Source organism: Geotrypetes seraphini, chromosome 10 (genome assembly GCF_902459505.1).
Source record: "Geotrypetes seraphini chromosome 10, aGeoSer1.1, whole genome shotgun sequence".
In the NCBI taxonomy this organism is placed as follows: domain Eukaryota; kingdom Metazoa; phylum Chordata; class Amphibia; order Gymnophiona; family Dermophiidae; genus Geotrypetes; species Geotrypetes seraphini.
This window is the reverse complement of record NC_047093.1, coordinates 80,187,363-80,203,165: the sequence shown is the minus strand read 5'-3', so window position 1 is coordinate 80,203,165 and position 15,803 is coordinate 80,187,363. Positions and strand designations below refer to the sequence as shown.

General features: G+C 43.3%; 1 protein-coding gene across 9 annotated transcripts in view; it reads left to right on the top strand.

Annotated features, from left to right (window-relative positions):
• Positions 1–15,803, top strand: part of ZBTB26 (zinc finger and BTB domain containing 26) — a 61,788-nt gene that overhangs the window by 21,787 nt on the left and 24,198 nt on the right. For 2 of the 9 annotated variants that reach the window (XM_033960539.1, XM_033960540.1), the window contains exons 2-3: positions 2,418–2,555; positions 2,938–3,431. The exons of 3 other annotated variants lie outside the window; for them this stretch is intronic. In XM_033960539.1, the coding sequence (XP_033816430.1) occupies positions 3,239–3,431 (193 nt within the window). In that variant the 5' untranslated portion in view covers positions 2,418–2,555; positions 2,938–3,238. Of the gene's footprint in view, positions 1–2,417; positions 2,556–2,582; positions 3,432–15,803 lie in introns of those variants that run through there. 4 more of the 9 variants (XM_033960538.1, XM_033960543.1, XM_033960544.1 and 1 more) reach the window with 3 other exon arrangements.

Below are 15,803 nucleotides of genomic sequence, written 5' to 3'. Positions count from 1 at the left end.
GTTAATGATGCAGTAGAACGAGGGATATACCTCACTGAAAAATATGACACTTTGAGAAAAGATGAAGAACAGAAGCAATTTATTCTTCATTTAGTGGCCAGCCACTGAAAGAAGTTTCCTTCTGCATCAAAGGTCGATCTTATGTCATAGACCAGTGTTTCTCAACTTCTTCAAGTCAAGTACCCCTAAGTCTAACAAATATCAACCGAGTACCTCCACCCAAGTTCCACCCCAGACCGCCCAAGCTGCACCCCTTACCCCATCCCCATAATAATAGTACTAATTGTAATGCAACTTCTTCCATTCATTCTTCATATACACACAATATAGACTTATTAACAATAAATAATGGTAACCACAAAATAAATTTAAAAACCCACATACGCTGAGAAAATGTTAAAATTTATATTTGGGTTTTTTTCAAAGAAGTCAAGGCAAATGACTTTAAAATATGCAATGTCACCTCAGTAACAACTATAGAAAAATAGACACATATAGTGCAAAATATAAACAGCAGATATAAATTCTCAAAACTGACATTTTTCGATCACTAAATTGAAAATAAAATAATTTTTCCTACCTTTGTTGTCTGGCGATTTCATTAGTCTCTAGTTGAACTTCCTTATGACTGTGCATCCAATATTTTTTTCTTTCTGCCTCCTACACGCTTCCTCTCCTCCGGATCTCATTCCCTTCCTCAATCAGCATCTCTCTCTGTCCCTCCATGAGTTCAACTTTTCTTCCTTTCTCCTCCACCCCAATTGGCAACATGTCTCCCTTTCTCTCTCACTGTCCTCTCATTCCCTCTTGCTGCAAAGACAGTTGGGAAAAAGAGAGAGAGAGATCCATGGTGCATCTCTCCCACCCCCTCTACTGCCACATCTAATATTTCTCCCTCTCTCATCCCCCGGATCATGTGCAGCATTTTTCACCACTGCTCACCAGCCCCATGCCCAACATTTCTCCTTCTATCACTCCTCTCCAGCACCATGCCACATCTCTTCCTCCATCACTGTCCAACATCACTCCCCCTTACATCCCCTTCAATCTGTCCCTCTCCACCACCATATCCAACATATTTCTCCTTCTCATCTTTCTCTTCCCCATACATCTCTACCTCACTCCTGTTTCTTTCTCTCTCTCTCTCTACCCAATTTTCTTCTTTCTTCCTTTCCCCATGTGCACCATCTCTTTCCCTCTCACTCACACACCCATGCCCAGCAATTCTCTTTCTATTCCCTCCCTCCTATGTTCCAAATTACTACCTCCTTCCTCCCTCTCTTGTGCTCCAAGTTCATGCCCCCCTCCCTGTCTTCCAGCCTTTGTCGCAAATTCGTGCCCTTCCCATAGGGGCGTCCAGCTGGGCTGCTCCTTCCTGCCTTCAGCCGCACTTATTTGCAGGGATGCGGGCAATGGTCTCACACTGTGCATGTGGCCGATCCGCAAGCCTTCCCTCTGATATAAGAAGGAAAGGCTTCCGGGTCAGCTGCGTGCAAGAGCTGCTTCCTGTGTCCCTTCGAATAAGTACGGTTGAAGGCTGGAAGGTAACTGGGATCCCTGGCTGACCCAGAAGGCTTCCTTTCGACATCATCTCTGATATCAGAAGGAGGCTCTCTGGGTCAGCTTCGGCAGGGGCAGAGGAAGGGGAAGGGGGCTGGAGACCTGCGCATTGCTGCGCATCCTCCACAAGTAGCTTGCGTACCCCTAAGGGTATGCATACCAGATGTTGAGAAACACTGCCATAGACCATTGATTATTTGTTGAATGCACACAAATTACAATATACTTCTAAGCTTAACTAAGTGATAGTTTTAAAAAACAGTGAGGTGAAGAAACCCCCCAAATTTAAATAAAATTTTGTGTATTTTTCATTTTTATTTAAAGGGATAAAATTAGCCTTGTGGGCAAACAAAATGTATTAATTTTTTGGACCACCCTACTGGCAGTAGTGATCAAAATGTGATCAGATTTTCATTTCTGGAAGGGAGATGATGTCAAAGAAAACTACTGCTGTATCATTTATGGGTTGTTTTTTATAATGATTAGAAAAAAATAAAAAAAAGCAGTTGCCAGGGTCAAAAGTTTCCATAAGTCATGAACAAAATTTTGAAAGCCAGATAAAATAATTCATACCTACAAAAAGGTAAAAAGACCACCAAGGTGCACTTTACTAAACTGCATTAATTAAGCAGCCAATATTGGAGTTACCACAAAACTACTTGTCCTTCAGCTTTGAAAAGCTGGCTAAGAAAGGATATGATAGATGTTTATAAAATAAAGCATGGAGTATAATGGTTGAATAGGGGATTGGTTGTTTCACCTTTCAAACACTAAGCAGGCATTCCATGGAACTTGAAGGCCAGCAGACTATGGTAAACATAGATGTTACAAAGTATTCTTTTTTTTTTTTTTTTCAGACAACGCATAATTAAGTATGGAATCTGTTGCCAGAAGATGTGGCCAAGGCAACTAGTAGAGAAGCTTTGACAAGTTCCTGGAGGAAAAATCCATGAAACATTATCTAAGTTGACTTGGGAAAGCCATTATTATCCTCTGTATATCAAATTTCTCATTTCTTTGGGGGATTTGCTGGGTATTTGTGACTCAGCTCAACCACTGTTGGAGACCAGATACTAGGCTTGTTAGACCTTTCCTTTATTTTCATAACATGATCAAAAAGTTTGTTTCTGAAAATAAGACCATCAGTTTGTCAGTAGACTGAAATTGAATTTAGAAACATCTGCCCTTCAAGTGATGAATAATGATTGAAAAGTAGCCAGTTAATCTTGCTAAAATGAGACAGTTCGCCAAATGATGGAAGAAAAGATGTCTGAATTATGGCATGCTTTAGATGTACACAGTGCACTAGTTACGCTTGAACTACTGTAGTTCGCCATGGATATTGTCTTTATTTCTTTCTTTTTCTTTTTGTTGCAGGTGCTTTGAGACAACTTTAAAATGCAAATAACTTCAGAAAACTTAAGGAGCTGAATTTAGGGTGGCTACCTTTTTGTGGTTGAAAAAAACCTACATCAGACAAGAATCATTTTATAATCATCAAAATATGTCTTAAAAGGTGTCCTGCTTGGCCTGTAATTTGCATAGCTTTACCACTTTGCATGTACAATATTACTCTCACAAATTCTCAAGCAGTTAGATACTAGTGGTAAAAAACTCATCAAGGTTACAGAAAAATTGACCACCTTAGTGACTTGCTTCAGTTCTCTTATAAACAAATATGGGTCCACACCCTGACATCTTCTGTTTTCAGTTTGACAGCTATGGGGACTCCATATTGAAAAATATGAATATTTTGCGGCAACAGAAGCAGTTCTGTGATGTCATCATTCGTATTAATGAGGCTGAATTTCATGGCCATAAGGTTGTTCTAGCTTCTGGTTCTCTCTTCCTAAAGACCCAGTTCTTACTGAGTAAGTCAGTGGATATTAAAATATCTACAGTGCAAAGTACTGAAATAGCAAACCAGTTGCTGTTATCTTGTTACACTGGTGTTCTCTATGTTTCCAGGAAAGAATTGTTCAGTTATCTTTCTGTGGCAAGCTATCTTGAAATGGATCATGTGGTCAAACGATGCAAACAAGTCCTTAAGGATAATAGCCTTGCACGAAGCCATGACCCAAACAGAGCTCAGACTTTCTCCAGGCCTCAAGTGTTAGGCAGAGGATTTGAAAGACCAGGGAAACCAGTTAAAAAAGACCCAGAAAATAAAGATCTCTGTAGAATTGCTGTCCAGGAGCTTGATATTCAGATTGTCAAAGTGGAAGACGAGCAGTGTCTTCCATTACCGACAAATGGTTCTGGAGAACAAACCTATTCCCAGCTCTCTGAACCACAACAGAGTGGCAGTATTTTGACTACTACTGGCAAAGAGGTGGGGCACAGCTTTCAAAGTTCTATTAGTGACATAGAGGTGGTAAGTAATGCCAACTCCATTGTCGCTGCCAAGGAATTTGAAATTCAGAATCTGAGCCTCTCCCAGGGGGGCCCACATGTGGCACAGGATAAAGGGTTCCATGGGCCCTACCAGTGCACAAAGTGTTACAGAGTTTTCCATCGTATAGAAAACTTTGTCTGCCACATTAAGGCACATGACCTCTATGTGTGTTTGCGCTGTGGAAGGATCACTACTCAAAGAAGTAACCTTTCGAAGCATGTTAAAGTGCATATGGGAATCAAGCCTTTCCAGTGCTCAATTTGCTCGAAAGCATTCACAAACAAGCGGAACTGGTTGGACCATTTTAATGTTCACAGTGGTGCCAGGCCACATAAATGTAAATATTGCCACATGAACTTTGCTTATAAGCCTGCACTCTGTCGACATGTCAAAGATATGCACTGGAAAATCATTTCGGCAAAACCTTATACTACATCCAGCTAGCAAATAACAGTTGAGTAGTGAATACAATGATTAGTGATTTGTGTGGACTGCATCTGGAGTAAAGGGCCAAGCAGGATCATTTTGCTGCTGCTTAGAAATGCAACAAGCATGGACTCTTGAATCTGAGGAATCTTATGGAAGAATGATTGTCTTTGTAATTCCTGATCTCGGTGAGCTAAGTGGAAAAAAAAAATTTGAACATTTCTGCTCTACCCTGTTTAACATGAAAAACTAGTTATAGCCATTGAAACAGAAACACGCAATCTATAAAGCTTTCCTCTCCTTCAGATAGTAATGGTTATCCCCACTCCCACTTTGTTAAAGGAGATCAGACAGCAACTCACAGATTTAAAATTTGTTAATGTCTAATACAAAATCCAAGAAATTAAGAGATATTATGAACAACTAGGTATATGAGAAGATAAATAGAAGAAAGCTTCCAGCTTTCTACATGGATTTACACTGAGGTGTGATTTCCCCAGATATAGAAAGAGGCATCCTTTCTCCTACCTGCCCCCCTAAAAAAATAAATTTACTCCTAAATATACTAGATTCTCAATTAGTTCCAGAGCATAGAGTAATAGTTTGCTGTATCAAAGACACCATTCTGTTAAATGTGGTGGTCTAACAACGGATCCATTTTATACACTAATTTAAAAATACTTTTGGGCAGTACAAGACACATATAGTCCTTAGAAATCCTGTTTTAAAACCAAAGCTTCAAATTCGTTTTGTTTCTTTCCCCAGGCTATATTTGAGAATTATAGCTTGATTTTGGTTATGTTTGCCAGCTAATGGCAGAGGGAATAGTTAAGCTCTGGAATGCATTGCCAGAGGTTGTGGTAAGTGCGGATAGAGTAGCTGGTTTTAAGAAAGGTTTGGACAAGTTCCCGGAGGAAAAGCCCATAGTCTGCTATTGAGAGAGACATGGGGGAAGCCACTGCTTGCCCTGGATCGGTAGTATGGAATATTGCTACTCCTTAGGTTTTGGCCAGGTACTAGTAACCTGGATTGGCCACCGTGAGAAAGGGCTACTGAGTTTGATGGACCTGGTCTGACTCAGTAAGGCTGTTCTTATGTTCTTAAGTTTGTATGGACAACAGCTGGGAGGTTGCTTTAGTGTAGCAGATAATGGTAAGGGCAAAGGCAGAGCTAGAGTAGTGTAGACTGGAACAGCTAGAATGACTTAGTTTAAATGGTCCTTAACTGTTATTTACAGTAAGCTGGGCACACTTATGTGGAGCTAATTTTAGTGTTTTGTAATTTAGTTTTGTTTTTATAGTGCTGTGTATAGATTATTCTATTAATGGTTTTGTTTGAACATATGGAAATGTAATGTGTTACAATGCATACATGTTTAATAAACAGTTGAAAGCTTAAATTTCAAATCTGTTTCATTCTTAAAGGGCTGAGAAGCAGCCTTGCTGACATGAATCATGATTTTATATTCCATCAATCAAAAAAAAAGAAAAAAAAATTCCATGTCCTTAGCAGATTAGAAGTAACATATGTAACAAGAAACATATAAGCAATTGTCATGCTACAAATACTTAAGCTAAAAACATAATAAAAGCAGATCCCAAACAATAGAGAAATCCTACTTGACTAAGGGCCCCTTTTACAAAGTCACGGTAATGAGTCTTGCGCAGGAAATGTGACATAGTCCATTCATTTCCTATGGACTATGTCACATTTGCTGCGCCAGGATTCCCTATATTGGCTTTGTAAAATGGGCCCTAAACGTTGGTCCTAAATACAGAAAACTTCCATAAAGGTTATGTAAAAATTATGCTTTTGAAAAGCTGCTTTGGTGAATTTACCCAGTCCTTTTGTAACCCCAGGAAAATGTAATCATAGTTGATGCCTTCTAACTGCCTCTTTTTTTTTTCTATGAGTAAATATATTTATTGATTTTCAAATCAAAACAACCAAGAATAACTTGTACAGAAAGCAAAATTAGTAATCTACATAAAGCAAGAAAATAATTCAGTTAACATTGGAATAATTTATAACTAATATGCTCAAGTCCTCTAGTTATAGGATCTAAGATTTTCTTAGCGAGAATAAAAGAAATGGGATTAAACAAAATGTACATTCTTATACATAGAAAAGGCTATAAAGCTGATTGCGGGGATTAATCTATAATCTTAGGGTTTATGATTTCCTGCCTCCAAACAGGAGAGTGCTAGAAAAGAAGTCAACTGACTAGGCTCAAAGAAAACATATTTAACTGAGCGGTGATGCACTATACACTTACAAGGATGTCGCAAGTAAAAAGTAGCACCTAAAGATATAACACCTGGTTTCAACATAAGAAATTCACGGCGACACTTCTGGGTCTCCCGTGACAAATCAGGAAATATCTGTATTTTAAAGCCCATAAATTCTTTCTGTCTGTTTTTAAAGAATAATTTTAACAACCAAACTTTATCAATAGAAAGAGCTACTGTTATAATCAAGGTACAGTACTTGGTTCTGCTGTCTCTTTATCTGATTTCTCCAATAACTCTGATGCATTCAGTAAACCTTGGTCCGAAGACCTTTTTAACGATTGATTCTTATTAGGTAAGTAATAAACTCGTGATAAAGGAGGTATCGAATCTTCCGAGGCCCCCAAAACTTCAAGGAAATATCTCTTAAACATTTCTCTAGGTGATACCAACGTTAACCTAGGAAAGTTAATTAACCTTAAGTTATTGTATCTAGAGTTATTTTCCAGGTTTTTCATCTTTCTCCTAAGACTGATGTTATCTTTCATTAAAATTTCCTATAGTTGTCTAGATGATTTTATTTCCTGTTCAAGTTCCTGAACAGTGGAATTAGAGGCAGTCATTTCTTTTTTTAGTTCTTTAAGTTCAGTAGCCTGTTGAAACAATTTCCCATCTATTTGCTGAAGTTTTGGGCTTATGGTCTTCACTAGGCCAGCCATAAGATCCCATAGTGAATCCAGGGTTACCTCTGAAGGTTTTTCCAAAGAAATTGAAGAAATAGTAGTGTCATAGTGCTCACCATCCAGTTGAATATCTTGTCGCTGTCCCTGAAGACTTGCATGCCCCTCTTTAGTTGAATTACTCTCAAATTCTTTAAAGGGGCTCATATCGATATGAGCTCCTAACAGTAGGCTCTGCGATGGACTACTTGCCTCTGGAGAAGGTAAAGCCCCGACTTCCGGGGTTTCCATGCCTCTTGGAGAGCTGCTTGTCTGAGGCTGTGAGGGTGGCGCCCTGATGTCGGGACTCAAAGTTGTTTTCAGTCCTGGAGGAACCACCGCGGCCTCGCTCACTCCGCTGATCCTCTGCGGGCTTCTCTCCGACGCTGAAAATGCTCCCTGCATCCGTCGGAGAAGCTCCTCAATGTTGCCGGCTATGGGGGCACTGGTGTGCCACGAGGCACCAGTGGCACTTCGACCCCTCCGTTTAGCCATCAAGTAAGTGGATGAGTTAGAAGAAAAAAAAGTAATTGAAGAGACAGTCTCTAAAACGGTTCTTCAGCACGTTAAGCCAAACGCCATCTTGGATCCTTTTTTTTTTTATTATTATTTTTTTTTTTAATACCTCCCCTTGCGACACACCATATTATATGACATAACATTCCATTTGAATACCACAAACACCTCACAGTTCTATGCAGTTAACACAGAGAACTGTACCTTCACAGAGAATTACAAAATAATAATTGAAATGTATTACATCCTTATTATTCCCCCCCCAAATTGCTTAAATAAGTAAGTTAACATTTTCTTGTAATGATCATAAGATACAGCGCCTCATATTAAAGGACCTAGTTTGCTCTCCCAACTAGTAGCCTGAGATACCAACATCTTTTCCACATATTTCAATTTAGAGCAGCCACTTGCAGTAGAAAGCAGAAAAACGTGAAGGGCACCTTGATATATTGAAAGCAAATTGATCAATCAGATAACATGAAAATAGACCATAAAGCACCTTATAACAAAAACAGCCAAATTTGAAAACTACCCTGCAAAAATAAGGAGTATTGTGATCCATTTTTTTCAAATTAAAAATCAGACTGTGGAGTTCTGAATAAAACGCAGTTTCTGAAAATTCTTTTGTAGACCAACATAATAAACTATATTACAATAGTCTAAAACTGATAAAACTAAAGACTGCACTGATAATTGAAAGCATAGTCATGAAAAAAACCCTTAATGAACGTATTTTCCATAGTAAAGAGAAACCCTTTTTTACTACAGCATCCACTTGTGCTTGCATAGTAAGATTTGTATCCAAGAGGACACCTAATATTTTTAAAGTAGAAGAATAGAATATTGTACCCAATGTAATGGCAAACAATCCTCAGTATTGTTTGTTATAAATCAGTCTTGCTGTTAATTTTTTGATTTATACATACTTTAAAAAAAAAAAAAAAAGTACAGAAGGACCTCAAAATTCCCTGATTTAGCAAACTCTTAGGGGTACACATCAATCGGTGACATGAAATGCTCCATTTTTTAATTTTTGAGTTTTCATTTTAAATTTATAAATTGCCATAGTTATTATAATAGTATCATGCATAACAAAATCCTATGTATCTGGATAGCTGCCAAATAAAACATTTATCTGTTATAAAGAATCCAGCTATTGGGGATATGCAATTTATTGGGTTATGGAGCCATGGGCCACTCTTCGCAACTATCCTCTCAGTCCAGCTATTGCAGTGATGGTCTTTGACCAGATCCACAAACTATGATTAACTCCAGACTAGATCTTGGCTAAATTATCTTGGCCACTGGATGTTGCTGTTGGGTGATGACTGAGACTCCCTCAGTCCTAACAGGCCAGGGTAAAAGCCTTGGTCTGGGAATGTAATGCAGGTCCTCCACATAGCAGAGCAGCATTTGCTGCTAAGTTTGTCTTGTTCTGTAAGGCACACAAGATAGGAAGTATTGCAAACTTTTTGCTGTCCATTGCAAATCTGTGAAACTGTGGAGAGAATTCACAGATTTGTAGTAATCTGAAAGCTGCAATATGAAGTTTTCTGGTATTAAACTAAAGTATCACAAAAATAATAGTGTCTCTAAGATTTATATTTATTAAAAATCTATACAAACTCATAAAAAGAAAAAAGAACAAAAACATATAACTAATAATACTAATATTAATGAATGTGCTCAATACCCCCACACATACCAGTCATTAAAATTTAAGACAAATGGAACAGAGAACCATCACTGCAACATTCAGTTCTCCATTACCTAGATGTATAAATACCTCTGCAATAACAGGACCAGCAAGCAAAGCTCAGTAGTATGAGTAGATTCCTGTACTGATACAGATGCAAGGAAACAGAGAGAGAGGCATAATTTTTTTAAAAAAGTCTGTCACCTTTTGGCCTAAGTCAGTAGACGCTGAAGTTGGCAGCAGGGAAATGTCCATTCTCAAAAAAAAGTCCAAATTGAGGGGTTTTTTTTGAGAATGGCCTACCTGCATGTTCAGCAATCTACTGGCCCAGACTGCCACTATGTCTGTCCTTAACACCACATTCCCAACCAAAAAATTGCCCAAGTCCCAAACTCCCAAAGGCAAAGGAGTTGCCAGTCCTTTGCCTAAAAGCAGGATTCTGTAAACAGCATCTGTAAAAAAAACACCAGTTACAGAATTCTGTAACTGGCCCTCCAACCCCCCCCCCCCCCCCTCCCGACAAAACCCTGAACCAACAAGAGGGATCCCAAGCCTTCCAGCCAAAACTGCACCCCCGAACTGCCCCCCCTTGCGAATATGAGGAGGAATTCCAGGCCCTCCTGCCCACAGCAACCCCCCTCGAATACAGGCAGAAGGGATCCCAGGCCCTCCTGCCCACGGTGCACCCCCGACACCCCTCTTGTGAATACGAGCAGGAGGGATCCCAGGCCTTCCTGCCCACGATGCACCCCTGACACCCGCCCTCAAATATGGGCAGGAGGGATCCCAGGCCCTCCTGCCCACAGCGCACCCCCCACCCCCTCAAATACAAGCAGGAGAGATCCCAGGCCTTCCTGCCTACAGCACCCCCCTGGCACCCCCACCCCCCACTATCTGGGCCTCCCCTAACCCCAGACACAGACACCCCCCTAGCTCACCTGAACATTGGCCGGCTGAACGAGTCCCAAGTCTGGCTGGCAGGCCCGCCATACTGCCGAAGACGGCACCCTGAACCCCCCTCCCCCCCCAAATATGGGCAGGAGGGATCCCAGGCCCTCCTGCCCACGGCACCCTCCCTGTGACCCCCCTCCCCCGAACAGCCTCACCAATCCCCTGAATAACCCCCACTACCCGAGCTTCCCCTAACCCCAGATACCCTCCGTAACTTACCTGAACGTTAGCCAGACGGATGGGTTCCAAGGCCAGCCGGCAGGCCCACCATCCTTGGAATGGGGGCATAGGGCATGATTGGCCCAGGTGCCTAAGGCAACTGGACCAATTCCGGTTGGACCAGGTGCCTAAGGCCCCTCATATGGCAGGGCCATAGGCGCCTGGGCCAATCAGGCCCGAGGCCTGCTATTCCAAGGACGGCGGTTCTGACGACCGGACTTGGGACCCAGCCGACCATCATTTAGGTAAGTTAGGGGGGTGTTTGGGATCCCTCCTGCCTGTATTCGAGGGGGATGGGGGTGTCGAGGGTGCGCCATGGGCAGGAGGGCGTGGGATCCCTCCTGTCTGTATTCGAGGGGGATGGGGATGTCTGGGGTGCCCTGTAGGCAGGAGGACCTGGGAATCCCTCCTGCCTGCATTCAAGGGGGGGGGGGGGTTTGGGGGTGCCATCTTCGGCAGGAGAGATTGGGCATCTCTCCTGCTGGTATTTGTGGCAGTTTGGGGGGGATTGTGATCACGGCAGGGGGTGGAGGTGGGTAGGTTCCAGGGGCTGCTGAGCTGATGGCGGCAGCCACGATCAGCTCAGCAGCCCCTAGTTAGAACTTATACCTGGGCAACCTCGTTAAACTTTTGGTTATACTTGCTGTACGACTAAGTCTAGGTTAGCCCACCTCCCGCCCTTTCCCCTCCTCCAAAAACACCTCTTTTTGCTCTAGGCGTTCAGAGGCAGGGGAAAGGCCTAAGCTGGTTTTAGATATGTCTAAAAATATCTGTCTTTTTGATTGTCCAAGTACCGATTTAGGCCACACTTTGGACTTTTTTTAAATTATGAGCCCCTTAATGTGTAAAACTAATAAACAGCCTCAAAAAATTATATATCATGACATAAGAACTTCTTAAAAACATAGGCCTTTAAGGATTTTAAAAATACAGGATATGATCCAATTTTCCTAATAGCAAGAGGAATTGAATATGCGCTGCTTGATAAGATAGAAGAGTAAAAATCTTAAGTAGAACAATTTTGGATTGGGAAAAGATGGTTAAGACTTCTGGACAATCTACAAGTCACTTTCTTCAAGTAGTGTATAATGCAGCCTAAATAGGATGGTGCTTAACCAGACAATATTCTATATATTAAAGTATAGATTTTAAATTCAATTCTTTCTATTATTGGAAGCCAGTATAACGATCTCAAAAGTGGAGTAATTCTGTCAAAACAACAAGCAGAAAAATTTAATCTGTCAGCAGTATTTTGTATAGTCTGCAATCTTTTCATCAGTATTTTATAACTTCTGACTTAAAACAAATTGTGGTAGTCCAGTTGTGAGATAAGTAAGCTCTGGACTACTAATTGAAAAGCTTGGATGTTCAATAAATTTCTGATTCTATGCAGTTTTCTAATTAGGGGAAAAGATTTTTTCATTAAAGATGAAATCTGTGCTTCTGATGAAAGTTAACTGTTAAGCAATACTCCTAAAATTTTTAATTGAGATTTAAATTTTAAAATCATCCACTTGACCATCATTAAAAATTTGGTCATATCTTTAATTTTAAGAAATTATCTCCTGTCCATTTCTCAAGTTGTTGCATACAGTTTGCAATGCAACATAAAGTCTCAGCAGGTGAGAAAACCCTGTAACCAACTGATCAGAGCATGTAGCCCAGTGAGCTAGCTAGAACATTAAACATAGTAGGCGATAAAGGAAATTCTTACAGGACCTCACATAAAGACTTCCAGGGAGATGAGAGTTTTGAAATTTTACTGTGTACAACTATTGACATAACCTTGAAACCATCTTAAAACATTGCCCTTTATCCCAATAGAGCTTGGAATAGACTACATAAGGAAGTGGTCAACCAGGTCAAAAGCACGTGATAGATCAAATTGTAGTACATCTTTTGACCTCTCCCTAAAAAATATCTTCCTTCAGCTAATATAGCCTCAATTATAGATTCCATGCTATGACATTTTTGGAATCCCATCTGCGAGATCTCAACTTACCTTTTATTTAGAAAGATTTGATAAGTCACTAAATCCATCCATAAAATTAGTAAATAATGTTATCCCAGGACAAGCAGGCAGGTATTCTCACTAGTGGGTGATGTCATCCGACAGAGCCCCGATACGGACGTCTCACAAGCATGTCTTGCTTGAAGAAACTCAGAAGTTTCGAGATGCCCGCACCGTGAATGCGCCAGTGCCTTCCCGCCCGATGGTCCGGGCGTGTCTCAGTTCTTTTCTTTCCGCGGAGCTGAGAAGTCTTACTTCGATTCTGCGCTGACTGAATTCCCGTTCTTTTGCCTTCCATAGCCGCGGTTTTAAGTTTCTTTTACTCTTATCGTGTGTTTTATTTCATTAAAAAAAAAAAAAAAAAATTTCTTCCGGCGAATCAGCCGGGTCGGCCGCATGGCTCAGGCCCCGCTCCTTCGATCTCGCGGCGGAGCTTTTTTGGCCTATGTCCCAGCCAATCACCGGTTTTAAAAAGTGTAGCAAGTGCCAGCGCGCGATTTCGCTGACGGACCCGCATCGACGCTGCCTGCAGTGTCTTGGTCCAGAACATTTCCCGAAATCGTGCCGGCCTTGTTCCACACTCACAGCGCGGGCGTTTAAGCGTCGCTGTTTTTTGTGGGAGTCGATGTTCAAGATGGAAGCTGTGCAGGACCCTTCAGCTTCGACTTCGGCTGGTGCTTCACCCTCACATGCGAAGCCCACCACTGCTCCTGCTGCTCCGGGTCTCCTGAAACCGGCTTCGTTTGTCCCGGTTACGACCCCGTCTTCGGCGCCGGTGCCTTCCGTCTCTCAGGTTCAGGTACCGCCTTCTACAATTCCACCCGTGGTTATCAAGGTGCCGAAAGCTTCAAAGCAAAAGCACTCGGCCACGAAGGAGCACGAAGACTGTGCTGGAGGACCCCCTTTCGGTGCAGATCCCTCCATATCGGCTTCGTTGCGGTCCTTTTTGGAGGCTCAATTTGTCGAGTTCATGCAAACCATGGGGCCCAAGTTGATTGCCACGATCCAGGGTGACCTCCCGGTTCCGATCCCGGGGGGGCGGACCGCCCCCTCCTCCTCCTCCTCGCCGGTCGACTTCGCTGCTTGGTGAGGAGGAATGGCGAATGGTGGCTGGTCCCTCGAGGCGGGCCTCCTTCAGTGATATGCCCCCTTTAGAGCCCATCACGCCTCCGTTCGAAGAGGCCTGGAATCCCTCTTTGGGTAATCAAAGTCCTGGGCATCGCAAGTCACAGGAAGAGTTCTTCCGCACTCCCTACCAGGCCTGGACTGTGTCTCGAGAGGCGTCGAATCTCCCGCCTCTTCGCTCCACGGCCTCGAGTCCCATCTACTCGCTAGAGGCGTCGGGGGACCATGCTAAGCATCGTCATTCTAGATCCCCCTCCAGACACCGGGAGGGGCATCGGTCTAGGCATTCCTCACGGCACTCCTCGCGGCACTCTGAAGTTTCACCGCAGAAGAAGCTGCCACGCCTGGGGTACTCTTCGTCAGACATGTCTCCTCCGCAGGGGCCGGAGTACGAGGAACCGTCTACCTCTTATTCTCCCTGTCGATCCCAGGTCTCTCTGGATCCCGAGACCTCGACTTCGTCCAGTCCTTCTCGGAGGCCTGTGCTGGCGGATCAATTGTCTTTTTCTTCTTTCCTCAGGCAGATGGCGGATGACCTGGACATTACCTTGGACACCGGTTCTCGGTACTCCAAGGAATACCTCGACACCATGCATTTGCCTAATCCTCCTGCAGAGTTTCTTCGACTGCCTCTGCATAAACTACTTGATCAAACGTTTATGAGATGTTTTGAAATGCCATACTCCATTCCTGCGGTCCCGGGCAAGTTGGATGCACGATACCGCACGGTCCATCACAAGGGGTTCGAGGGCTCTCAACTCTCTCACCAATCCCTGCTGGTCGAATCCTCCCTCAAGCGGTCTCATCCGTCCCAGGTATATGCCTCGGTGCCTCCGGGTCGCGAGGGCAGAACCATGGAGAAGGATCTACCAGAACTCGATGATGGCTTCCCGAGTTCTCAATTATACTTTTCATTTTGCATCTTATTTGGAGTTCTTCCTGCCTGTGCTTCGGAAGTTCACACCTTACATTGAATCTCAGGCTCGATTCGAATTCAAGGAAGTAGTGGCCTCGCTGTCCCAGCTCCGTCTCCAGTTGATGCAATCCTCTTACGATGCCTTTGAGCTTTCGGCACGGGCTGCCGCCTGTTCCGTGGCTATGCGTCGATTGGCATGGCTTCGGACCATTGACATGGACCCGAACCTCCAGGACAGACTTGCCAATGTTCCTTGTGCGGGAGCTGATTTATTTGACGAGTCCATCAAGACTGTGATGAAGAAATTATCTGACCATGAAAAGTCTTTTCAGTCCATCCTTCGGCTCAAGCCTAAGCCTCAACAGTCTTGACCTGCTAGGCCGCCCTTGATCTATCAGCGGCCAAGGCAGGCTCCAGCTGCGAGGCAACCAGCGAAGAGACAGCCTCCTCAGAAGGCTTAGCAGAAACCTCAGCCTCCTACTGTCCCCAAGGCTCCTCAGCCTTTTTGACTCTCTCCCAGGGAGCATAACCGACCTCGTTCTGCATCCTCCTGTTTTTCCCATCGGGGGCCGCCTCCATCATTTCTTTCATCGCTGGGAGGCTATTACCACCGACCTCTGGGTCCTTTCCATCGTCAAGGAAGGATACTCTCTTCAATTCCATCGGGTCCCTCCGGACCACCCTCCAAGAGAGTATCCTTCCAACTTGACACAGACCGCCCTTCTTCCCCAGGAAGCTCAAGCTTTGCTCCGGCTTCGGGCCGTCGAGCCGGTCCCTATGGACCAGCACAACCGGGGTTTCTACTCCCGGTACTTTTTCGTCCCGAAGAAGATGGGCGACCTGCGACCCATACTGGACCTTCGGGTCCTCAACAAGTTCTTGGTCAAGGAGAGGTTTCGCATGCTGACCCTTGCTTCCCTCTACCCCCTCCTCGAGCAGAACGACTGGTTATGCTCTCTGGATCTCAAGGAGGCCTACACTCACATTCCCATTCATCCGGCCTCTCGCAAGTTCCTCAGATTTCGGGTGGGACATCTACAT